The following is a 26,673-nucleotide window of genomic DNA, read 5'->3' as shown; positions in this document are numbered from 1 at the left end:
AAATTTACGCCAAGTAATAATCATTTCACTGTTATCATAATATTCTTTTAAATACAACTTGCGGTGACCAACTTCAATTTCAAACGATAGCCGGAAAATTGCACGAAAATAGCCGCCGCCGTAGACGCACGTCGGGATTGAAACACAAACCCAATCGATTAAAGTTGGGCGAACTGCTCTCAAATAACCGGCAAGCCGTCGGCTTCGGTAGTAGCTAGTTTGGCGATATGGATGCTAGCATTAGGGGGGGGGGGGGTCATGCAGAGTTGGGGGGGGGGGGGGGGGGTCATGCAGAGTTGGGACGGCCGGACGAGAGGTGAGATCAAATCCAAATCGCTAGGTGGAGGAAGGTGGAGGCGGGAGGAGGAGAGGGGAAGAGGGGGTGACTGAGAGGGTTCGAAGTTTTAGGATTAGGAAACACTCTTCACACCATGAAATTGCCTCATCAAAACAGTTTTGGTGAACCGCAGAGTTAGAGACTAGTTAGCCGTACAGCTCTAACAGAGCTGCTCAGCCACTTAAAACCCCATGGGCTTCACCAGTTCATCCTATTTTCGGGAACGAAAAAATGAAAGGGTCAGACGAAAAATCGGTCAAGCCGAAAACCGCATTAAAAAGATCAAGGGTTTAATAAAAATTGCTACAAAGTTTGTTTGAGAGCATTTTAAAAACATAACCAACAAACGTCGGAAGAATCACTCTCGAAAAGCTATTGGGAGCTCTGACCTAATGCAGCCTACTTCATTCGGGAGGGTGGGGGACAAAAATCACTATGAGGGCTTCATATGACGTCGTTAAAGATTATTAAATACCAACAACTATGACCAATAATAAAACTAAGTGAAAAAAATGACACAATTTTGGCACACTTTTCATTTGAGGTTTAATGTTGAACTGCAGCCACTTGCATGCAGCTCCTTAAAATTTTGAATGAAACAAATTTAGATCACGCAAAACTGAAAAAGTCAGGGCCGCAGAAGTCAATGGAAAAGTCAAATCGGTCAAGCGCAAATTTTGCACCAAAAAAAACCAACACGTTTACAATAATTGCTTCCAACAAAGTTCGAGAGCAATTAAACAAGAGAAAAATTGATAGAAATTTGCTTGAAGTGTCAAAAAGTATTCTAATTTGGTGTGAGGTTTAACTTAGATTCTTAAATTATACTTAAATCAGCTTCTAAACTATAAGCTATTAAGCTCAATACTAAAACTGGCTAGCTGCCACTCTAATGAACTTGGCTAACCCAGTGTACTATGATGTAATAACCGGAATTTATCGGACTATTTAGTTTCTTTTGCTTTTGTTTCTTTGACCATGACCTTATTCGCTATATTGCGTAATTCATAGAGTCAACGGTTTTAAAATTCATTCAACTGAAACAGTGAGGGAGGTAAATCAGAAATCAAAGCGAACTTTGTGACTGACGCAAAAGGAAAACAAACCTAATCAAAAGGTAAAACGAAATAGAGGAAGCGCCTTAATAGCCGTTGAAAAGCTGACGGCGGCTATAAAAAAATTTGAAAGTCCCTAACACTGTTCAATGGTAATGTATCGTGCTTTAGTATCAGAATTTTGTCGGTTTTTTAACTTGAAGTCTGGGAACGGTTAGAGATCTTCGGAGTGACTAGCAGAATTGCTTAATTTTGCGTGCAAGAAGATTTCAAGCATTGAAATCTGGCATTGCATGACGGAAAAATGTTGCATTCCAGAATTTGGCAAAATAGTGATTGGGAATTATAAAACTTGCGCGTGATTGGTTCGATTGTCAGCTAAGCATTTGGCACGCAAACTGTTGAGTCACGAAAATACAAACTAAACCAGCGAAATATAGTATCTTTTGTATATTAAAAAAAATCACCACACTAAAACACAGTTAGACCCTTTGAAATTGGTATGAAGACAACGCGGTATAATTAGCGAAAACAACGAGCGCATAGCATGAACTAAAAAAATATTTGGCTCTTTTCGGGTTGTGCCCCCAGTACATTATGCAGCCGTTAGAGAGCACGTGTCAAAAAATAGTAAGGTAAAAAATATAATACGTGCTGTTGTGGGGGGTGCAAATAAGTGGGGGAGCATAGTTGTCATACTGCCCAAAAATAGTCACCGTCGACCACCTTGAATCCCATCACATCGAATCATGCTCGGTAGAATGCCAGAAAATAACGGCCATTGATTCCCATCAGCCCTATTGGGATTAAAACAACAGAAAAAATTCTTTGCAGAACAAAAAACTTTTTTAAAACTGTCCACTATTTTGATTGCCCTAGCCTAGACCTGGAATTTACGAAAAAACATAATAATTCCAGGTGGAGGTAAATAATGGATTAAATTACACGGTCGAGGACCCTAATTAACGCCAAGGCGAAGTCCAGCCATTTTTTTTTCATGTGTCAAATAGGAGTCTTTTCATAGGCTTTTTTGTTTAAGCAGGGTCTTCTCATAGCTATGGTCATTTTGACCGTGCTCTTTTCATGGGACGAACACAAGTCTTGATAAGTCTGTTGTTTTTAGCAAATTCGGAACTTTCTGCTTCTGCACATACATAAGCGGCACCGGTGCAAGACTAGACACCATTGAACCAGAGCAGTCCAACTTACAAACGGTTTTAAAACTGCCGAAATAAAAAAAGTTTTGCGTTCTTTAAGAAAAGGCAGTTTTTGCAGCTGCGCTATAATGCCGCATAAGTTGATTGATTGAAACACGGTAATTCAATTGTAGTTTTCGTCATCTCATTAGCGCTGATGAAAAAGTGGTTATTCGTTTTCTTTCCTTCTAAATTTATAAATAATCATTTTCTAAAAAAACGATAAAGATTTTTGATAGATTGTTGGTTCTTCTAAAGATGAAGGAGCATGCGTGCTGACTACGTTATAAGCAATGGTAAATTATTAATTGTTCCAGGACACGTTTTATTGTCCAGGCCAATTACAGAAATTTTATTGTCTAGACAAATTCCAGAACACATTTTGTTCTAGCCAAAGTTGAGGACGGTTGTTTTAGTTTCAGCCCAAGTCGGGGACATCACGCTAAGTCCAGAAAAATTCTTTTCAATCTAAAAAATCTTCCGAGGACAGTCTTTGCATGCCTTAAATTGGCCGAGGACGGTCTTTTAATAATTCAAAGTCTAGACTAGGGTGGATTTTGTAGTTTAATAATTCAAAGTCTAGACTATTCGGATGTAAGTAGCCATACCTTACATCCGAATAGCGAACACATCCAAAAAATCTAATCAGTCAAGCAAAAATTTTGCATGAAAAAGACACGAGTACAATAATTGCTTTACACTTCGTTCGAGAGCGATCAATTAGCTGGCTTACCCGTCCATTGGAAGTGGCATGAGGTATGCTGAAACCGGCACAGCCAATTTGAAGTCTACCTTGTCTTGAGTTGATCCATCTTCGCTCTAAACAAGCAAATGGGTTGAATTTATCATCCTGCTGCATACCAGAGCATGGGTTGAATTTAACCACTACGCAACAACAGGGTTTATGTACGCTCATCACTCACAACCGTTTTTATTTTAGCGAATTAAATTTCAGAATGCGCGCAATTCAATTCACTCGAAAAAAATCAAGAAGTCAAGCTTGAAAAGTCACTCAAGAAGCGAAAAAAAATCTACAATAAAAACGGTTCAACGAAAATTTTGCATTAAAAAAGGCACACATGCCTACAATAATTGCTTCAATAACAACAACATCGTTCGAGAGCCATTACACACGCATTAGTTTGTTCACAAATGATATTAAACATAAATTTTGTTTACGGGGATAGGGGAGGAAACTTTTAGTTAGTTAAAAACCATGAGTACTGGAAAGAATAATTGCCGACCAGCTAAATCTTTCAGGAATATAAAAACTTATCTATAAAGTTATTCCGCCGCCCTGGCCGTTTGGGGGCACAATTGGGGGCGTACAAATTTTAATCCAACTAACTAATCTACGGGGCCGAAAGAAAAAGATCCAAATTTCCAGCTTAGCATTAACTGGCTCGACTATTAAGACTTTAACAGCTTAAGTTGAGAACTAACAGCTGCGATGTACGTGAGAGTGCCTTTTAACTTCTGGGGCCAGTAGATATCTTTGAAGGTATACTCCAGTCTCTTGTCCACGCACTCCCCTCCCATCAGTCTCTTAGTCACTAGCAGAGCCTCGTGCGCTGAAGAAGCACCCTGCACAACAACAGGCAAAAAATAATTAATATTTTAGGCACAAGACTGACTTTGACCATCTCTTGGATTATGTTAAAATTCTTGCAGATACTTGTCCCCGATTGAGCACCTTCTTAAGCTAATTGCCGACTCCGATTTACAATCGCATAACCAGAGAACTTCTGAAATTCCACTCGCGAAGATGAAATTAAAACGGGGGGGGGGGGTCATAAAAGCTGAATATTGATCCACAAAGGCTCAAAGAGCTACACAGCAATTTATTGCCCTCGGGCTTCACCAGTATATAGCGTTCTTTTTGACAAAAAGTCAAAGCGAGCGAAAGAACATTCTAGAATAAAACGGTCAGGCAAAAATTTAACATGTTTGAGAGCAGTTAGAAACAACACAACCATTACAATATTTTGATTCGAAATAATACAAATAGATGATTTCTTGCATGATTTATAGATTTTTTGTTTCAATTGTGTATCACCTCATAATTGTCTTAACTTTTTTTAAATGCAGAGGTTTTACATCTGAAGTACTCACAATTCGGCGCATGTGGAGATTGACTCCATCTGAGAGAATCAGCTCCACATTCTTGAGAGTGACAAGTTGAGATGCATCGGAACTGTTGGTCAATTTGAGGGTTACAGCCAATACGTCCCCACCACTCACGGGCTCAACTTCTAACTTGTACTCCTGCAATAGATAATTGACAAAAAGTGATAAATACCGTGTCCAATTGAAGTCAGTTTTCCATATTTATGCTAAGTTCTCCTGAAAAAGATTGAATATGGCAAGCCGTTTGATACCTCATGCGTACTTTTGAGGTCAACGTTTTTGCACTTAAATTAATTTTTTGACAAGATACTCAATGTCATCAGAAACATAGTATTGCGAACTTCCATGTTGGGTTTCGAACTGAACGAGTTGGAATTTTCGTTGTCATCGCAGATTACAGCTTTTCATTTTTTTGTTTTAGTTCTAGTTTGAAGCTCTCGCAAATTCTACGTGTAATGGGGGCATGCGATATTAGGCGAAAGCTCGATTAGGCATTGAAGGCGGTACTTCAAAATCTAATTGATGTTATTTACAGTATTAAAGTGTCCCTAAAAATTGTCTTTCCACTATTCCACGTTTCAAAAAACAAACTAAAGATTAACTGAGTCCAGAAACAATAGCGGCTTTTATCATAAAATGCAAGGAATCAACTTAAGATTAACTGAGTCCAGAAACAATAGCAGCATTTATCATAAAATGAGCACCAAGATCTCCACATCAAAAGAATCCATTCTATTATATTACGTGATGCTGAAAGTGAAATGAGGTAATACGAAAAATAGCATAAACATAGCGGGCATATTGCCGGAACAAAGCCGCGACAGACGCTTGTGGCCTTCCATGAATTGAAACAACTAAAGAAATAAGATAGATTGACCACCAGTCATTTAATAGACCCTTAGAATTTTTGGGTTCGAGTCGGACTGTCACTTTTATCAGACATATACGCTCTATATGGAAAAAACCCCAGTAGAGCTTTTTCAAATTTAAAATTCGAAATCAAAAACTCAAGACCTTAGAGTTAGGGCACATACGTTTGACACTACTTATATGCACACTATTGATCTTTAACTAGTAAATGTTCATAAAATTTAAAGTTCATTAAGGGAGTTCAGAAGTCATTTTTTGAGCGAGGTTAGTCACGCAATTGATCTAAAATAGAACAAATGACGTCACGCACACAAACTTAAACTGTAAAACAGAAGAAATCACTGAAACTGAAATCAATTTCAAGAAGTCAGGTCGCAAGAATGATCGATGCCGCATGTCAACAAAAAAATCACTAGCCAGATTTCGAATTTTTGTTCAATCGCCGTTTTCTATTCTACTTTGAACTTGGAGTGAAAAAATTTCACGCCACAAAAACCACCGCTTCAAAAATCATGAAAATGTATGAACAAGTCTTTAAAAAGATAGCGCCCCAAAACATAGCAGGACATGTCCTGAGGTAAAATTGAAAGAATTTTCAGTGACCAAACAAAAAACTAGACCATGAACGGACTATGAATGGATTGGAAAAACCATTTAGAAAATTGGGCTTTATGGGTTTATCCCCTTTCTACTTCTGACTTCAAATTTTTATTCTAACTCTGTTCATTTTGAATTGATTTGCTGAGCAACTGATGTTCAAAATCATTTTTAGCAGAATGAGAGAAGAGAAAAACTAGCCTAGAGAAGTCAAAAAGATTTCACGCAAAATGTCGAAAAAGCGGCAAAATGGTAAAGCGAAAAAAAGTTTGACGAAGTAAAAAAACATAGCAGGACAAGTCCTGACGTACAATTCAAAGAATTTTCATTGACTAAACAGAAAAACTAGACCTAGAATGGACTATGTGTGAATTGAGAAAACCATTTTAAAAAAATCAGATCAAAAAATAAGAAAAAAAAACAAAAAATCAATGTCAAAATGCCGCATGTGAACAAAAAACCACTAGCGAGTAATGAAAATTTAATTCAAACAAAAAACTAGGCCTAAAATGAGCTGTGAATGGATTGGCAAAAACATTTAGAAAAAAATCCAATCCAAAAATTGAAAAAAAAACAGAAAATCAAAATGAAATTGCCGCCAATCAACAAAAATTTTTGTTCAAACACCGAATTTTTATTCAAACACCGTTTTCCCATTACTTTAAAATTAGAGTAAAAAATGTCACGTCGCAAAACCACTCGTTTTTTTGCCCCACTTCCTGTTTCGGCGTGATCAGATGAACCACTCCAATTTGACTTCAAAAATCATGAAAATATGTGAACAGATATTAAAAAAGACAGCGACCCAATGCAATTCAAAATCTTCGAATTGTAAAACAACACTAATAGCCGATGTTTCTAAAAATAACCGCTACCGCTTTGCGGCTATTAAAAAATATAAATCTCCCAGTTGTACTTGCATCAACTATGATAATAATAATAAACTTGTTTTCAGAACAAAAACATAGCCGGGAGGTTGCCGGAAAATAGCCGCGATATACTCTTGCGGCCTTCCATGATTTGAAACAACTAACACAATAAGATAGACAGATCGACCAGCAGTCCCTTAACAGACCACCAGACGTCACGCGCTCAAATTTTAACTGCAAAGCAGTAGAAGTCACTGAAGTCATTGAAAAAGTCAATTCCAAGAAGTCAGGTCGTAAGAATCATCGATGGAGACGAATTAAAAAAAAAACATAGCAGGACAAATCCGGACGTACAATTCACAGAATTTTCATTGTCTAAACAAAAACTAGATCTAGAGCGGACTATGAGTGAATTGGGAAAACCATTTCTAAAAAAAATCAGAGCAGAAAAGTTTGAAAAAAAACCCCAGAAAATCAATGTCAGAATGCCGCATGTGATTAAAAAACCATTAGCGAGAAATGTAAATTTGGTTCAAACAAAAAACTATCCCCAGAATAAACTATGAATGGATTGAAAAAACCATTTAGAAAAAAAATCCGATCCCAAAAATCGAAAAAAACCATTAAAAATCGAAGTGAAATTGCCGCATATGAACAAAAAAACCACTAGCGAGAAAGCGAATTTTTGTTCAAACATCGTTTTCTCACTCTACTTTAAATGTAGAGCGAAAAAATTTCACGCCGCAAAACCACTCGCTTTTTCGCTCCACTTTCTGTTTCGGCGTGACCAAAATCACGACTCCAATTTGACTTCAAAAACCATGAAATGTGTGAACAGATCTTAAAAAAAGATAGCCCTCCAATACAATTCAAATTTTTTGAATTGTAAAAAACCACAATGTTCCCAAAATGTCTAAAATATAATTTAGACCGCCCAGTTGTACTTCTATATCTTATGATATTAATAATGAATTTGTTTTCAGTACAAAATAAGTAATCTTCACTTAATATCAAATTAATGTTGAAAAGCGCGGTACTGAACGAATCCTAGGAGGCAATTTTGCCTGTTGGAGCACCGATTCAGAGTTTTGAAATTCATTTTTGGCGTGGCATAATCAATTTAGGGTCATCGATTACTATATACATTGACAATTAACACTTACCACATTAACATTATTGTCCTGGGCTAGGGGCGTGAAGAGTGGGAGGGACAAGTGGTGGGATTGGGGGTCTACTGGGCTCAGGTGTATGCCATCTAGGGCTAAGTAGAGATCACTACTGCTTCCATCAACTGTCATCGAGTCACCCACCGACACACCAACGATGGCAGATTCCGACTCCGATTTAGAGATCTTTCCAGCCTGAAAACACAGCAGACTGTTATGTATACAGTTACGTATGCTTCCAAAATAATACCCTTGAAATTTCGGATCTTTTCCGTTTGCCCCCCTCTCCCCAGTACGTTTTGCACCCCCAGTTACAAAGCACGTGTCATTACATAGTAATTCATTATGTAAAAATATTGCACGTGCGTCTGGGGGTGCAAATAATATGCACCCAGTAAGTTGGGGGGCGAGGGGGGGGGGGGGGGGGGAGGAAAAGCGGAAATGATCCGAAATTTCTTTTTATTCAACGAACTATATTTCCGATTTACAAAAATTATTTTTGATAAGGGTGGTGGTTGAGAATATAACTAAAATGATATTCAGCTTACACAATGAAAATGACTCAAAACACTGAAAGCATCAATCTCATCTTAAAATGTAGAAAGATCAAACCAAAACTCAAGCAACTGTTATTCAGTTTGCACACATACTACAACACTAGGGTGAAATCGCCCTACTTTATTTTTGCGACACCTGTAATTTTTCGTCCCGAATTCTCTTAGTTTCAGAGGGCCTTTAGCATTACAGCCACCCCCCCCCCCCGAAATTGCAGCCCCCATAATGCTATAACTACGGTAATTGGGGGCTCCGCGTTATATGTCCAATAAATTGGAGTGGGGTTGGGTTAGAGGGCAATGACAATAATGGAAAGAATTGTTTCAAATACTTCTACTGCAGATGATAAATGAAAAAAAATTGGGCAAAAAGCTTCACTCTTACCTCTGTATCGTCAGCGTCATCTAGCCAGAAGTCCAGATTGTCAGCCTGAAAGCGGTCATGATAGCAAACAGAGTGAAGATCAACTCACAGGCAAACGACAAGCTTCAATTGTAAAAATCAGGAAAATGATTCAAATAATGACCATAGAAAGCGAGAGAGATATCAAATAAATACACCCTAAGACAACCGAATAACGTCCGGCTAACTGCTCTCAAACGACCCGCGCGTGGATTGCTTCCTTTGTAGCATGCTGCAGCTTAGTAAGGCTAGCTTAAGCTTAAATGTGCGGGTGGGCGCAAACGGGGGGATGGAAGGAGGTTTATGTCTCCTCAACAGTTAGGGTTACTTACTATCTCAATTTTATAGATGAGCAAGATCATTAGCGTAGGGGATCAATGGTGTACAAATTGTTTTCAAATTTGATTACAAGTTGGAGCAATATTGGGTCGAAAAAATTTGAGTTTTGGCTTAGTTAAAGTAGGGGTTGCTTAATTTCGACCTGCAGTATATTTGGTTAATAACGAATAGGTTCTCTCTCTCATCCACTAAAAAACTCCTGATAAACCTTTCCTACTACTGCTACTGGTCATCACTTGCCTAGGTCCACTGGGTAGGTGTCCTCTGAGCGGCACAGTTTATTCAAAAAATGATAGCTTACTTGAAAATATATTTGAAAAAATAAAGTTGGCTACAATTGTGGGGGAAATTGTAGCCAAGGGGAAATATGCAAGTACTAATGATACCAGGGGCAAAACCAAGACAGCATATATAAAATTGCCGGAAATAGCCACCGTGGACACTTTTGACAAACATTGTGATAGAAACAGAAAAAGGAACGAAAAGATAAAATTGGCAGACTTTCTAAGTTTCAAAAAAAGTGTTCGTATTCGGTGTGCAGTTTCAGTTAGATTCTTAAACTATCCTTAATTAAGCTTCTAAACTAAAAACTTCTCAGCTTAAAAAAATGTCAGCTAACAATGGCTCTAATGAACTTTGATAACCTAATTCTCAATGACTTAATGACCGGGATTTATCGGTTTATCCCGTTTCTTTTGATTTGCTCTTTTGACTTTGTCTGTATTCACTACATTACGTAATTCAATGCGTGAAAGAATTTAAAATTCATTCAGTTGAAACAGTGAGTGAAGTAAGTCAGAAGTCAAGCGTGAAAATGGTGACTTATGAAAAAAAAACAAAAAAAAAACGTAAAACGTGATGAAAAGGTAAAGCGAATTTAACAAAAGGAGAGCGCCTAAATAAGAGCCATTGAGAGGCTGACGGAGGCGATTAAAAAATATAACATCCCATCTGCAGAACATATACTAAAGCTTCAAGCTTAAAATAGACCCACTGGATTCTATCGGGACTGGAAAAAGCAACGCAAGGAAGAAAAGATACTAATTGAAAGTCAGTTCTCCTCCAAAAGTATCAAAAATGTTTCAACATTAGGCGCTGTTTTAGACAGATTTTTTGAAGCGCTGCTTTCAGCCTTAACGATAGCTTCGCAAGCTAAAAACATAGCTGGCAGATTGACAAAAAATAGCCACAATAGCTTCGTAGCTCTTCAATCTCATAAACATAGTAATAAAAGAGACGAAAATTAATTTTTCATTAAATGCTGAGATTTTCCCGATTCATTTTTTGATTGAGAATCTGTACCACTTATTGCTGCTTCTATTAGCTGCTCTTAAATAACCTTCAATTAGAGTGACACATAGTCACCTTATCTCTGAATGAAATTTAAAAGTCAATTTGAGAGCCAGGAAGTAATTTTTGAGTGAGGCTAGTAAGTCACGTGTGACCAAAAATTTAATCACGCAAACGAACAAAAAACTCGCTCCACTAAGAGTGAAAAGTGACGTCAAGCACGCAATTCAATTGAAATTTCATGAACAAAAGGCAGATTTGAATTGGTTGTGACGTCATATGGTCGTAACAAAAATCTTGACGAAGAAATAAAGAAAAACCAAGAGAATGCCAATAATACCCCCAGCTATCGCTCTGCGGCTATTAAAAATCCTGAAAACAATCACCATTCCAGTGCACTCTGATGAAATGTTAGCAGAAGTAGTATGGATTAGCAGAAGTAATAGTTTTTTTTATTTTAGTCAACGTATTCAATACAAATAGCAGGCTTGAAGTAATTCTAAATTCCATTCATCTAAAACCTTGAAGTAAGTCAGAAGATTAACCAAGTTAGAAAAAACGCATGTGACTTGATAAACGAAAAACGTGAGCGAAATGAACAACTAATTAAATGAGCAGGACAAGTCCTGAAACACAATCTAAAAATTTTGAAATTTAAGGGCCTAAAAATCAAATCCGTACCACGAAAACACAGTCTTGCTTAAAATAGAATTTATTAACACCGCAACCCAAATTGTTTCAAAAATTAACGCAAAGGTTAAAATTCATTAACAATTGGTCAAAAACAGATGGTTTAAGTCAGTAAAATGAAACATACCAGGCAGATTGCCGAAAAAAAGGCGCCGTTGTTTCCCATAACCCAGAATTGGATTGAGAGAAAAAACTATTGAAAAAAAAATTTTTTGTACCAAAAATTTTAAAGTGCAAACCATTTTGATGTCATTTTGAGCAAACCATACTCCTGTTTCGTAGTGAGACCACACAGGGCTAGTATCAATACCAATAAGCATCAGATATGGTAACTAAGAAAAAAGTTGAGTATCGTTTCCATTTCTGATTTTGCTTTTAAAAACGAATTCTGTTCATTTTGAATAGCTTTGCTAAGCAACTGCTGTCTAAAAACAATTTTAGCAGAATGAGAGAAGCGTGACCCTAGCCTAGAGAAGTCCAAAAGATTTCAAGCAAAATATTGAACAAGCTGTGAACTAAGGTAAAGCGAAAAATTTTATTCGACGAAGTAAAAAAACATTGCAGGACATGTCTTGACGAACAATTCAAAGAATTTTCATTGGTTAAACAACAAACTAGACCTAGAATGGACTATGTTTGAAATTGTGAAAACCATTTCCAAAAAAATCAGATAAAAAATTTTTAAAAAAACCAGAAAAATCGATGTCAAAAAGCCACATGTGAACAATAAACCAACAGCGAGAAATTGAAATTTGGTTCCAACAAAAAACTAGGATTAGAACGTACTATGAATGAATTGGGAAAACGATTTAGAAACAATTGGGAAAAACCCGATCCAAAAAATCGAAAAACAGTAAAAAATCAAGGTGAAATCACCGCATGTGAACAAAAACCACTAGCGAGAAAAAGAATTTTTGTTCAAACACCGAAAATTAGAGCGAAAAATTTTCACGCCGCAAAACCACTAGCTTTTTCACTCCACTTCCTGTTTCGGCGTGACCAAAGTCACCACTCCAATTTGACTTCAAAAATCATGAAAATGTGTGAATAGATCTTAAAAAAAGACAGCTCCTCAATACAATTCAAATTCTTTGAATTGTAAAAAAAATTAGGACCGCTATAATAGCCGGCTGAGAAGCTGAGGCGGTTAATAAAAATTAAGAATAAAAATTTCAAATCAATAGAAATTAGTACCATCAGAGATAAATACCATCTTCAACGACTGACTGTTTTCCAAAGGATTTTCAAAGATACCACTTTTGTATGCCTCCGCCGAAGATGTCGATCGGACAAAATTGACAGAACAAAAAGAGCCAGGGCAGGATAAATTTCACCCCCATTTCATGAAAGCATGGAAGAATGAAGATTTTGCAATGAATGAGAAAAATGCAAGACATTTTAGACAGAGCAGGCTCTAATTGTCAAATGACGCTGAAACGATTGCAAGAGAACACTATTAACGTTGACCTTTATTTGCAATTCAGATGATAAATTGATCGGGATAGAAGATGACTTCAAAGCATGCTAGCATATGGACCAACTGAAGCATGATGGTTTAATTAGTTCAATTAAAGTCAGTTTTTTAAACCTCGAAGGTCTTGTTCGGAAAAGGCTTGCGGGGGTAATGTAGTCAAAATTATCACAGTTGTGCTCGAATAAAAAATTGCTTATCGAATGAAAACTTCAAAGGAATTAGGTTTAAATACTTTTTAAATGCTTTCAGCCATATCTATTCTCAGTAGCCCCAAAGAACAACCCTACCCCTCCAGTCTTTCAAAACCTGTGGGTTATAGTGGTAACTGCCGTGACATTGTCGGCAGATGAATGTCAGATTTCAATCAAATTCTAAACGCAAAACAGGTGGTCATTCGAAATGAATTTAAACATTGTATGTCTATTATCTACCGACAATGCCAATGTCGTGATCACGCTGACCATGGAACTAACGTGTTTGCTGTGTTTGTGTTTTGCTCCATTGGCTGCCATGTCAACAAGAGAGTGAGAACTCACAGTTGCAGTCGAGAATCCACCAATCAAGTCAACCTAAATTACATAATAGGATGTCTCATATTCCTTCTATGCATGGAACACATTTCCATAAGTGGCTTTTATTAAAAATTTAGTATTTTTGATACAGTTACATCTGATTTGTAACTCGTTTTGAATAACTTCTGATTTCATTTATTTTTTTAACCCGACATTTATTTGCCGATAAAATCGAGGCCGCACACAGAGAGCAGTTTTTCAAACCATAAACAGTGCAAGTTTTCTCAAGTCCCTCATGGTTGGCAAGAGAAACTGTTTAATTCTCCAGCCACTGAACAAAATTTATTTTCACGAGGAATTGTGAACAAAGTAAAGCATGTTTTTGCACTGATTATAGTTTGTATTTAGTATTGCAATTTAGCATACCATTATAAAGGTGTATAAAAATTTTCGAAAAGTCATATTCTCTCAAAGAGGGGGAGGGAAGAGGGGTTGGGTTGTAGCATGAATACTAAATTCATAACAAAAAGGCAATCAAACGAAACTCCTTAGAAATGCTCAAATTGTTCCTGTGTAAACTAACCTGCAACAAATTGCCGTTTTCTGTGCCACCAATCAGTTTCTGTTCCTCTGAGTCCCTAATTTTCTCTTGTTCCTGGTCATCTTCACCCGCAATCTCCTTCAACAGTTTCTTCTTCTTACTCTTCTCTTTCTTGTCACCTGGAAAAACAATGCACAATTCTAATCAGCTCACTAATAAATTCCCTTTTTTGCTCTGTGAAAAGCCATTTAAATTCTAAAAAATAAATTTAAAAGCCGCCCAAAAACCAAATGCACAAATTAATAAACGACGCCCCCGGATTATTAAATGATTCAAGGAACATGAAGGATCATTTAAACAACGATTATTAAATTCTCGAATCACCATTCCGCTAAACTCACTAAATCCCTGAAAATTCCCCGCCCAAAATTCTTGAGCCATCCTGAGTCTTCGCTATGCTCTACCTTTCTTATCTCCAACTGCAACAACCTCTGCAGTTTCACTTTTCTCTTCAGTTGACACACCACCCTGCTGTCTTTTACTCTTCCTCTCTTTGACCCCGGATGAAGAGGACCCTTTTCCCTCTTTGTCTTTCTCGCCAGTTGACGATGAGGGTGCTTTGTCACCCTTGGATGTTTTGTCTCGTTTCGATCTGGACTCCTTCTTTTTGGACACTGGTTCTTCCTCGTCTTCCATAGCGTCTGGTTCCTCGATATCTTTTGCTTTCTTTTTCTTGCTACTGCTACCGCTTTCACCCTAATCAACGATTTGGATTTCACATGCATTACTTAAAATTCTAAATAATGAACATTTATTGACGCAATCCCATCATTTTCATACTTAATTCGTTTTCACATTCAAAGCAGAGACGTTTTTAACGCTTAAAATTGCAAAAGTTTGGGTGACGGCGTTCAAAAAAAAAGTCGTGACGTGAAAGAGGCACAGAAGCGACTCTCGGGTTAAGAAAATTGCCTTTTCACAAATATACGTCAGCAACCTATGCCTTCACGAAATAACTGAAGCTGATAAAATTAAATTTGATAAAAATCAAAGCGGAACCTTTTCGCCTTTAGTTTTGGTCTTGTCTTCAGATGATGTTCCCCCTTTCTTCTTCTTCCCTGACTTCGTCTCTGCTGCTATATCTCCCATGCTCTCTTCCTCTTTCTTCTTCTTTTTCTTCTTCTCCGGCTTCTCTTCGAAGGGCGCACTAAACCAAAGAAAAATAACCCATAACTTTGGTCAGAATATTCTCAAACGACTGGCGAGACGTTGGCTATCATGCCAGTTAGCTTAAGGTTAAGAAATATGGCCTCCTCCGTTGGGTAGGAGCGGTGACACCGGGGCAGGGGGACTTTTTATCATTTCGCGGCAGCTTCGATGAATTGTACACTTAATGACTAGTAAAGCTCTAAAGAGAGCTGCTCCGTGACTAAAATACCCACTTAACCAGTTCATCCCGTTTTTGAGCAAAGAAAATTAAAAGCGTCAGACGAAAAATCAATTAAACGAAAAATCTCAAGACCACACAAACTATTATTGAAACGACTTTGCTTGAAAGCGATTAAAAACTTCAGCAATAAAACGAAAATCTTAATCTCAAAAAAAATCGATAATTCACTTCTCAGCTTTAAAAAACACTTTTGTGTTTTAACAACTTTTAAGGTTTCTCTTCAAAGTTGCAAGTTTTTAAAAAGACGGAAAATATTATTAGACAGTCGAAAAGAACCAAATAGCGCATTGAAACTTCAAAACCGAAAGAGCATTTTACAATGGCCGTAAAAAGTTATTTCAAAATGTTTCAATTTAATTAGTACATTGAGCCGGAAATATAAAAAAAACTGATGTGAGATATATGGATTGGTGGCTGGCTGAGTTACCCGTAGTAGAAACCTCTATTCCAAAAAAATATCTGATTTATCAAAACCAATGAGGTTCAAAAATCTAAAAAATGACTTTTTCAGTTGTACTTTACATAAAAGCTTGATTTAAAGGCTGAATTGCAACTTTATGTTCTTCGAATTTCGTTCACAAGGGAACAATTTCCGCATTCTCAATCAAATTCGTTGAAAAATTTATCTTTTTCCGTGAAGTGTAAACGTTCTGTGATGATGCGCGTTTCGTGACCTTAATTGTATATTACCTGCAATTTCAAAAATACCAGCCTGCATAAGGTTATTTTATGTATTTGGAGTTTTATTCAGGATTTTTGGACTTTTCTCCGCATATGTTTTTCATGAATTGATAAACATAATAGCGAGATTGCCGGAATAGCAGCGAAAGACTTGCGTGCCGTATAATAAACAGATAGATTTAAGTTGAAAAGTTATTGTAGCCGCTATGTAAAAAACATTCAGCGGTAAATTAATAAAGCCTGTTTAAAATTCATTCCTCAGAAGCCTTTTTATTAGGGACCTTTATTACACAAAAAGAGTTCCTTTGACCTTAAACTATTTCAAATTGACTCTAAGTTTGTAAATGCATTTTTATTGATTGAGGTTAAGTCTCGTATGATCAAAATGTAATCAAGACATAAACACTTTGACAGAAGAGAGTGAGAAATGACATCACACACGCAAGCATATTTTTCAGCTTTGCAGTGCCGTGTGAACAAATGTAAAACGAAAAAAGAGCGTCAGACGTCGAAACAAAGAAACCACGAGCACTGCAAAATAGCTCCTCACAACTTATAGCTTCGCGGCTATAACCAATGTGGTAAAAAATCGTTTGCTAAGTTCAAAGGGCAAATATGACTTTCCTCAATCGTGACTGACCTCATGATAATATAGCTTGGATACCCTATGTGTATTTTATCTGATCGCACTCTGATTTTAGATTTAAAAGTGTTGAGGCTATTTTTTAGTTCTGCACCCACTTAAAGTCTCATAAGAAAAATTAAAAAATAAATTTGAACCGACTAATGTCAGAAGAATTGCTCTCGAACGACAAGCGGGTGGAAAATAATTTGGCACCACCCAACCCTGCCGACTGTGCTATTTGACACTTATTTATTCTATCCTGCAACCGACTTTATATTATCAACAAGCTTTACTTCGCTTTACTTCGAGTGAGAGCGATAGAGATCCTTCAAAAATGAAGAACGAAAGCGAGAAAAAATTACTTAAGTCAAAGAATGTTCTGAAAGTAAAGCGCAAAATGGTCAAGCAAAAAATTTGCATAAAAAGACCAACTCGTTTACAATAATTGCTATGAACTTCGTTCAAGAGCAATTAATCCAAAAATAATCGAGGCCGCTTGTTAGTTGAACGAGATAGATGTTGATTTTTGATCTCAATATTTGTGTTTTTACTTTTCGGTAAAAATTAGTTGTTCACTGGATAAAATTGTTAATTGATTTCATGTGTGTCAATTCGTTTGTTCCAGTGTTCATGCTAGTCAAATTAAAAAATGATCTCACTGGTGTGAACCCTTTTTTGTACAGAAGTCTGTTTTTTAAGAACCTACCAAAGTAACGAATCTATCAGAATAACGAAACACGAACTACTTCTATCTCTGCTTCAATTGAAAGACAATTGAGGCAAGATTGGGGATCAACGGGGTCGGAATATTACGTGCCATCGCAAATTAGCGATCCTCCTTGTTAAGATTTGACTTTTATTAGTGACCTGTCGCGAACTATTTAAGTCTTTTACAAATACTAACAAGAATTAGATCACGAAAGTCAAGCTAAAAAAAGTCACACAAACATCAATCAAGAAAAAATTGCATAAAAGAACATCAGGACCAAATAATTGCAGAAAACTTTGTTTGAGAGAACTTGAATAAACAATATTGCATAAGAGCAACCGAAGCCAAATAATTACTTGCTTAATCCTCTAAAACCAATTTATTGGAGTCAAAACAATTTACCCAATGCCATTATACACAATGCACTTTGACATTTTCGTACAAAAACCCGACTACAAATTAGCAGTGGCTACTACATCTATGTTTTAACAAACTTAATGGCCATGGTCATGCCTTGGCGGCCCGTGGAACTTGAAATGAAACTATTACAACCGACGGGATTAAAATATCCTAATTCATAGTCGGATTATTTAACCAACATATCAAATGAATTGGGAATAATGTCATTGGGTAAATTGTCATGTTGTAACCTAATTTTTTATTCTTTCGTACTAACACGGTCTCAAGTTCAAAGTTGAGCAGCCGGTGTGGGTCATTCTCGTGACCCGCTTTGTCCTCTTCATCACTGGGCAAAGCACCCTCTGGCATGTCCTCAGCCACAATGTCCACTACGGGCTCACCCCTCCCCACTCCACCCCCAACTCCATCACTGTCATAGAGACCTAGGAACCCAACTCAACATTGAAACACTAAGGCAATAGATTGTGCAAACAGATCTATTCTGCGCCAACCCCCTTCTCCACCACCCTAGTATGCACATAGCCCCTCCCCCCGCTTAGGTGGCTTAACTTCTACGCCCTCAGTCAGGCAAACGTGTTTTTTAACATAGTAATGCGCTATGAAACAACAATTTATATAACAGTTGGCAGTTCAAGTTAAAATTATAGAATTCCTTTACGCTGTGTTTGAATCAATCATCTCAATTCAATTGGATGAAAAGAAACGGGCGAAACATTTGAAGGAGAAGTCGAAATCCGTGAAAGTGATGAAGCACGCACAAAGCCGTATAGTTAAATATGGTCTTGCTGTCAATATATTTAAAATTTCAGTTACCCACTAACGAGAGATAATTCAAAGCCGAAATGCTTACATTGATCAGTGAGGCAATTTTTGATCTGTAGTTTTAAATTCAATAAGTATATTTTAAATTTTACAGGTACAATTTCACAATACGTATAACTTTTATAAGTATTCTTCTATCAAAAAAGTACATTTAAATAGCTTTAAATTTAAAGCATCTTACGAAATAACACAACAAGTCAAACTGTTTTCGCATTTAACTGATTATGGTCTTATTCTAATTTCAAAGCAATACAAACATCAAACATAACCAGCAAACGTCGGGCAACTTGCTCTCAAACGACCGCCGAGCTGTGGGCTCTAGGTAGTAGCCAACTGCGGCTTAGGGGAGACAGCATCAGGGGGGTGAGCGGAGAGGGCGGGTGTGACTGAGGGGTGGGAGTGACCGAAGGTTGGAGGTGATTGAGGGGGTCAAACTTTTAAGATTAAGAACCGCCCTTCACCCGTGCATTTATGTCTCCAAAACAGGTTCGGTGAATCGTATACTTAAGAGTCTAGTAAGCGGAAAGGCTCCGAGAAAAACTAATGGCCTTAGCGCGCTAACTGTTTATGCCGTTTTTGAGTACGAAAAGTCAAAATGGTCAGACGAACAATCGCTCAAGTGAAAAATCCGATTACAAAACCAATTGCTAAAAACTTCGTTTGAGAGGAATTAAATACTTTAAAGCAAATTATTCCATCATTAGCCGATGATGGTGTTATTCTCATTTCAAAGCCAAAATATCAAAAGTATTCTGGTACATGTTAATTCGAAATTTTGTCAACCCCAACAAGTAAAGGATAGCAACAGATAGGAATGAAGGAAAAAACTTTTCAGGAATAGAAAACAAAATACCCGGGAATTTCAAAAACTCCGGAATAAAGATTGAATTAATTCAGGTGTAATAAATGTGAATAAATTGTTGCAAATATGATTTTAACTGTAAACAATTTCAAAAATTCGTTATTATTTTAACTCATTTCTTAGAATTCAATAGATAGAGTCAAAGACAAGTTTATATACTTTGTAAATAATTTTATTCGATTGTTAAACCTGACGATGAACGCAATGTTCGAAAACATTCGTTTTCTTAAAATCAGTTTAAATTTTAATTGACAATTCCCCTTGTCTGCGTCAATAATCATTGTTTAAAATTTAGTAATTGCATTAGTTAGGCTTACCTGCGTCTGAGTCCAATGTCTCTGCTGCCCCGTCGTCACCTGCACCACCCTTGGACTTCTTCCCCTTCCTCTTTTTACTGCTCTTCTTCATCGCCTTCTTCTCAGCCTCAGTCAAGGAGAACCCTGAACCAATCAAAATTCAACAATCTTGACACTTCAATTTATAATGTTGTCACAGACATTAGAGGAACAAACGAATGGTATTATGCCTGTCCTTTCACTATATATCGCAGAACATACCCCCCTCCCAGATAGAATAGAATCTGCTTGTTTTATTTTAAAGCATTGTAATTACTTGTATCAATTGAACTGGCTCGCTGGCTAGTCTCACTCAGATCTTATTATGGTTCTACTTCTTTTCACCCCTCTGTCAGTTAACCCCTCTATCATTTCATCCCGCCAATTAGCTGTCGACATTAAAGGCATGTTTTGTCATAATTAAGTGGATAAATTAATCCCACGTTTGGTTGTGATAGTTTCATATCAAGTCCCACGGCCGCTGAGTGAATAAATCGGCGTTAAATGAATAGGGGTGAAAAAGTGGGACAACCTTATTATTTCGCTGCCAAGTTTGTCATCAAATGGTTCACTCAGAATTAGGAACAAACACAAACAAACTTGTTCACGGTTTGAATAGAGTATGTTTGAGAGCCAGCACACTATCAGAACTAGTGTCCGATATTCCCAAGTTATGGACAGATCTATTAATGCAACGTGTCGTGTCACTAAATCGATACCCTCGTCTCCGAATGATTATCTTGCAACACCTTGCAAGATAACCATTGACCTCGCAGTTATACGAATACGTGGAACAGGCTCGAACAAGATCAGCATGATGGGAGAACGTTGTTTCTGGCCATTTTTCTCATTATGGCAAATTTTTAAAACCAAACATACCCGGCAGATTGCCGGAAAATAGCCGCCGTTGATTCCAATAAGCATGATTGGGATTGAACGAATAGAATATATTGAAAAAAAAAGATTTTTGTACAAAAATATTTTTTAAGGCCGATTTATTTTGATGGCATTTCTAGTTGAACATACTTCTGTTTCTTAGAGAGAGGCTACAGGGGCTACTACCAACACCAATAAGCATTAGAGGTGGTAACTAAGACTTATAGGAACGACGTTCAAATAGCGGGCATCTAAAATTGGGCTTTATGGGTTTATCCCGTTTCTATTTCTGACTTTTTTATACCGACTCTGTTCATTTTGAATTGCTTTGCTTAGCAACTGATGTTCAAATTCACTTTTAGCAGAATGAGAGAAGAGAGAAACAAGCCTAGAGAAGTCAAAAAGATTTCACGCAAAATGTCGAAAAAGCGGCAAAATGGTAAAGCGAAAAAAAGTTTGACGAAGTAAAAAACATTGCCGGAAGAATTCCGGAAGCGACTCGAAGCGTAAGAACTTGACAAAAAAACCCTAATTGCAGCTGAATCCATTACCTTATGTATTAAACCATGAACTCATTACCCCCCCCCCCCCCCCGTCTGATCTAAAAATTGGTGAAATTTAAACCACTGTCAATAAGAGAAACAAAATGCAGCAAAAATATTTATCATTGAAAACCTTCGGTAACCTTAAGTGCAAAATAATTAGGATATTCAAAACACTGATAGGCTGAAAAAGCTGACAGGGCTATCAATTGCCCTCACATAATTCATGATTCTAGTCTCAAAAAGATCGCGAAAGCAAACGGCAGATAATAATAACTACTTAGAAACTAAGTTAAATTTTTCAAAAAAATGCTCGAAGTTAAGAATCAGAAAACAACTACAGTTAGATTTCTAATCACTGCAATTCAGACAAAAACAACATATATTTCTTTCTTGTTATATATATGCTGTTGTATATGGCAACATGATTTCATACTAACTCAAAAATAAAATTATAGAAAAGACATAAGCAACAGAATAATATTCAAAGGCAAAAAATTATTTAAGAACAATACCAAGGCCGGAAAAATCACAATAAAAAGTAACAAATGGACCTTCTGGAAAAAGCTCTCTAGAAAACTCTCAGTAATGCCTTATGTTGAATGAAATCAATTGCAAACCAAAGAAATAACAAAAATCTAAGAAAAAACTGAAATCATTCAATTTTTTAATAACAGAAAAAATCAATATAACCACTATAAATGTAGGTCCCAGCACAAAGCTAGAATGATACTAGCTAGAATGTGAACAATATGGACACAATGTAAGGAACACCGTAACAGAGACTAATTCTCGGTTTTTGAAAGTTAAAAATCAAATAAAAAAAAAAACAAGAAAAACGAACACATTTCAGTTTTCAGCATTCGAGACATAGAAAAGACAATGAGTCATCTGAGAAAACATCCATCCTCCTGAACAGAACAAAAAGAAAAAGCAGAAATCAAACATACGAAACATTGAAACATTTTCCAAAAAAAAAACGGTCAAAAAATTTTTAAGACTGCATTCATAAAATAAACTTGAACTGTTTTTCAAAAATTAAACGCTAAAAAAACGATAGAAGTTTTTTTTTGAACAAAATTAAAACCCCTCATGTTGCACAAAAAGACTATTTCTAGTAATTAAAGCCAAAATACAGAGAAAAAAACTGAGAAAAATTGGAAAAAATTACCAAAATCGGATCAGCATATATACAATTTTATACAACAAAATTACATCGAGGTAGAAAGAGGCGTTCAGTATATGAATCATCAACGGGAAGTTGCCATATTAACTGATTTTTGACAAAAAGACGGCTAAAAGATCCAAAAATGAATAAATTAATAGGAAAAAAGCCAAAAATTAATTAGAAAATCAAGAAATATGTGCCAATTTTGAACTTGAAACGCTTTTCCAGGCACTACAAAACACTGTGGTATTAATTTCCAAGGTTTACATTTCATTATAGCATCGAATAAAAATCATTTTTACTAAAAACCAAATTACAAGCAAAAAAATGGGCCACTTAAACGAAAAACGGCTAAAAACGGTTATCTATATGCGCCATTCAGTCAAAAACTACTTTTCAAAGTCAAAAAGTCATTCACTAAACGCAGCGCATGATCAAAAAACTTCTCTCGCTCAGAAAAAATTTGTTCACACGGCAATTTTTCTCACTTTCGCTTTTAGGTCAAAACAGCGTCTGAACAAATAGTACTTCCGGTAAAAAAAAAAACCTTAAGAAAACCAATACTCCTCTTCGAGTCGTAAAAAAAAATACGAGCGCAATAATAGCCGGCTGAGAAGATGAGGGCGGCTATTAATAAAGCATCACTTTTTTGAACTTTCTGCGCAAAATGAGAAAAGCCGTCAATAGCAATAAATGTGAGCAGAGCTCGACCGGAACGAGCTTGCGAGGATCTTGGAAGCTGCCCATTTGGTCTCGAGTAGGGTGCACCCAAAATTGATTAACGTACCTGGAATTTCCAACTTGAGATCCAATTCTGCAGCGATAGAGGACTCAGGTGCTTGTCCGCCTTGTTTGGAGCCAGACATCTTTTTACCAGGAGGGGAGCTGGTCTTGCTACTTGCATTGGAACTTTTCAAGTAGTACATGTTGTTGGAGACGTACTTCTCACGCTCCTCTCGAGCCTAGAGCATTACAAACATCGAATCAATTGCATGAACTTTTTGCAGTAGAACTTTTTTCACAATTGCAAGTAAATTATTCTGATTATAACCCTAAGGTTAGATATCCGGGTGCTTTCAAATATTAAATAAATTAATCACAGTATCAGTATTGTTATTCATATAATAATCTTAAAATTGTAGCTGTTCGTTCTCATAGGTAAAAATAACATTTGAAGACTCCTATTTGTCTATTAACGGAGACTCTTGTGCTGATCGAGCAAAAACTCGGTTAAAACATTTTTAAAGCAGGTTTTACTGTTAAAAGGTCTTATTGAAGAGGGCAACATAATCTATGCTCAGCTATTCAACATTTGTTACTTGCACATCGCTTGATTTTGTGACCTTCAGCAAGCTATATTGAAACACCAATTCTGACGGGAGGGGGGGGGGGTAATAATGACATGAGGCTCCAAATACATAGATCTAAAGATACCAAACGCTATTTAAGAAGCTGTGTTTTTTTCCGTTTCGCGGTCCCTCCAATACTCTATATACTCTCGGGGAAATTAATACCTAAGGTGCGGCAACAAAGCAGATAAATTCACGGATCTTTTCCTTTTGTGCCCCCCCCCCCCCCCCCCCCCAGCTTAGTGGGTGCATAATATTTGCACCCCCAGACGCACGGAGTATTTTTACATAATGATTTGCTATGTAATGGCATGTGCTCTGTAACTGGGGGTGCATAACGTACTTGGGGGGGGGGGCACAAACGGAAGAGATCCAAATTCACATTTTATCTAAAATTGATTTCATTAGCTATATCCAAAATTCAACTCCATTTCTGATATCAAGCACTGAACAACATAAATTTCAATAAAAATTGGTCATTTAACTGCTTATCCTAAACTTGAGCAAGATCACTAATTTCAAGCCTACCCTGGCCAAATCCTCCTCGGTGACTTCCTTTGGTTTTGAGAATATGCCCAAGTTGGCGTCACTAGACACTGCCCTGTTGCCAGATGCAGCCCCGTAGTGTCTGTCATCCACAAATGTGGAAGCAGCTCCTGGCACATCGTCTTCTTCACTGCTGGAGGGTGGGGCATTTATCCACTCGTCCAGGTCCAGACCCTCCGGCACTGGAACCTAGATCATTAATGTCACTTAGACACTGCAATATCTATCCGTATTTCTAATTGTGATTGCATCATAAAGAATTAGATGCATATGCCAAACGAATGATTTGTTCAACAAATTCCACCGACTATCGGCTGTTCTTGCGTGGTAAAACTCATTTACATTGATTAAAAAAAACAGAACTGTTCTCGAAAGATGTGGAAATCATTTCCAAACGATTGGTCTGATTGCTTCACTACTTCGCCAAGTTAAATTGTCATTGATCTGACATCGGCATTTTAAACAAAGACTGGAAAATTTACCAGTTACCATTTCAACTGTTCTGTAATTATTTGATGCAAATTTTGCTGTTTAAGACTATCGATTGCATGACATTCCGTTTACTGCGTAAGTTTACATTGTTGGACCAACAATTGCCAACCTAAAGCACACAAATATATTCTCTCCAGACTATGGACATACCTTTCTCTGCGCCCTAGGTGCCACTGGGTTCAGGTCCTCTGCGAACAGGAGTCTGAAGTCCTCCACAATCTCTTCATCCTTGTCTATGTATCTCTCAATGTATCTCAGGATTTGCAGAGCAACACATGCCTAAAAAAATCCCACTGCTTGCGTACAATACCATGCTTCTAAATTGACATAATAATAACATTTGTGGTTTCTGCGTCAGCGGAACAGCATTAGGCCTACAGTAGCCTGTTCTCAGCTTCCCTCTTTCTCATTATTCCCCACATTTCAGACTGTTCTCTTTATGGGCAGCATTGGTTTTTTGCTGACTTTAGCCACTTTTTTTGCGTCTGAAACTTTGGTCAGGCTATGGTAAACCTTCACGGAGGCAGGGGATTGAACTCTCAATAATTGTCGTGTGAACCGTTCGCGCTTACAAAAACTACAAACCTCATTATGACAGAATAGAATCCGAAACCTCCATATTTCGTCGAGCAGAGACAAAACGAGCACAAATAAAACTAAATCCTGAAGGTTCTCAAATTATCCTGAAATGACCTAAACATTTAGAAATTGGGAACAAAACCAGCTAGAGCGCCTTCACTAGGGCGCCTTGAATAATGAGCTACTACAAAGTGATGACACAAACATTACTAGAGATTACTGACCCTCTCCTGGACCTCCATGTGAGGACTGTTTGCGAACTGGGGTAGTTTGTTCAACACATCACTCGTCAGCTCCTTCATTTCTGCTCTTACCTGCAAAAAACAAGTAAACAATTTTACCTTTTATTGGGTAAGTAAACGGAATTGAGTCGTTTTAACGGCTTTTTAAAAAAAAATTTCAGGTGATAATTTCGTTCAGGTTTTGATTGCTCATGTTACTTTCAAGCTAGCACTGCCTTCACACTCGAAAGAGACCATTTAGTCAATTACACAATTATAAATTATCTAAAATGGAACGTATCTTGAAACATATTGTCCAGGGATTAAATTGTGAAATATGGTTACAAATAACAATTTGAAGGTTTCAAAATTTGAGATTTTGCAGGTGTGCTGCTGTGCTGGCTCAAATATAATTTCGGAAGGAACGAAATAAATTCGTAGCTGCACAAAGATTTACAAACAACGTGGACAAATAACAAGATCATGTTAATTTTCTATTACAAAATGCCTAAATGTAGAGACAGAAATGTAAAGAAATTAATTTAACAAATTCCACAATTGCATAAATTTTATTTCCTCTCAGAGTCCAATACGTTGTCATTCTCAATCGTATAAAAATGTTCGGATAAAAATAAGTTCCCAAAAAGGTTTAAAATTTAACCTCTGTGGCCTCCTCCTCGGAGAGATCCTCGCAGCTAGCCCTCATGTCTCTCATGAGTTTGGAGTACAACTTGAGGGCATTCTGCACATAGACACTCTGTACATTGGCAGGCAGCTCCACCACCCTCTCACGCAACATCGCCATCAGAGTCACCTGTCAACACAACACATGCATCCCATTCTTTAGACGGCAGTCGTCGAATTTGTCATATTTCGCCCGCGTTGGATTATACAAATACCAAAATCAACTTTTACACCATTTTACACCACTTGGCAGCCCAACTCTTACATCATTTTAACCCCTCTGAACAAATTA

At 37.1% G+C, this 26,673-nt stretch overlaps 1 protein-coding gene across 2 annotated transcripts in view; it reads right to left on the bottom strand.

Annotated features, from left to right (window-relative positions):
• LOC142342559 (AP-3 complex subunit delta-1-like) overlaps positions 1-26,673 on the bottom strand; it is a 365,254-nt gene that overhangs the window by 2,486 nt on the left and 336,095 nt on the right. Inside the window, exons 17-32 of one of the 2 annotated variants that reach the window (XM_075393930.1) lie at positions 26,359-26,511; positions 25,701-25,790; positions 25,048-25,176; positions 24,388-24,594; positions 23,298-23,472; positions 19,907-20,029; positions 18,162-18,327; positions 15,080-15,227; positions 14,485-14,776; positions 14,063-14,199; positions 13,441-13,536; positions 9,157-9,201; positions 8,215-8,412; positions 4,701-4,853; positions 4,032-4,172; positions 3,322-3,407 (exon numbers count right to left, since the gene is read on the bottom strand). In XM_075393930.1, the coding sequence (XP_075250045.1) occupies positions 3,322-3,407; positions 4,032-4,172; positions 4,701-4,853; positions 8,215-8,412; positions 9,157-9,201; positions 13,441-13,536; positions 14,063-14,199; positions 14,485-14,776; positions 15,080-15,227; positions 18,162-18,327; positions 19,907-20,029; positions 23,298-23,472; positions 24,388-24,594; positions 25,048-25,176; positions 25,701-25,790; positions 26,359-26,511 (2,339 nt within the window). The remainder of the gene's footprint in view (positions 1-3,321; positions 3,408-4,031; positions 4,173-4,700; positions 4,854-8,214; positions 8,413-9,156; positions 9,202-13,440; positions 13,537-14,062; positions 14,200-14,484; positions 14,777-15,079; positions 15,228-18,161; positions 18,328-19,906; positions 20,030-23,297; positions 23,473-24,387; positions 24,595-25,047; positions 25,177-25,700; positions 25,791-26,358; positions 26,512-26,673) is intronic. The other variant, XM_075393931.1, reaches the window with a different exon arrangement.

Source organism: Convolutriloba macropyga, chromosome 7 (genome assembly GCF_964194025.1).
Source record: "Convolutriloba macropyga chromosome 7, txConMacr16.3, whole genome shotgun sequence".
Classification (NCBI taxonomy): Eukaryota; Metazoa; Xenacoelomorpha; order Acoela; family Convolutidae; genus Convolutriloba; species Convolutriloba macropyga.
Note: the sequence above shows the minus strand (reverse complement) of the source record. Positions and strands in the feature narration are given on the sequence as shown.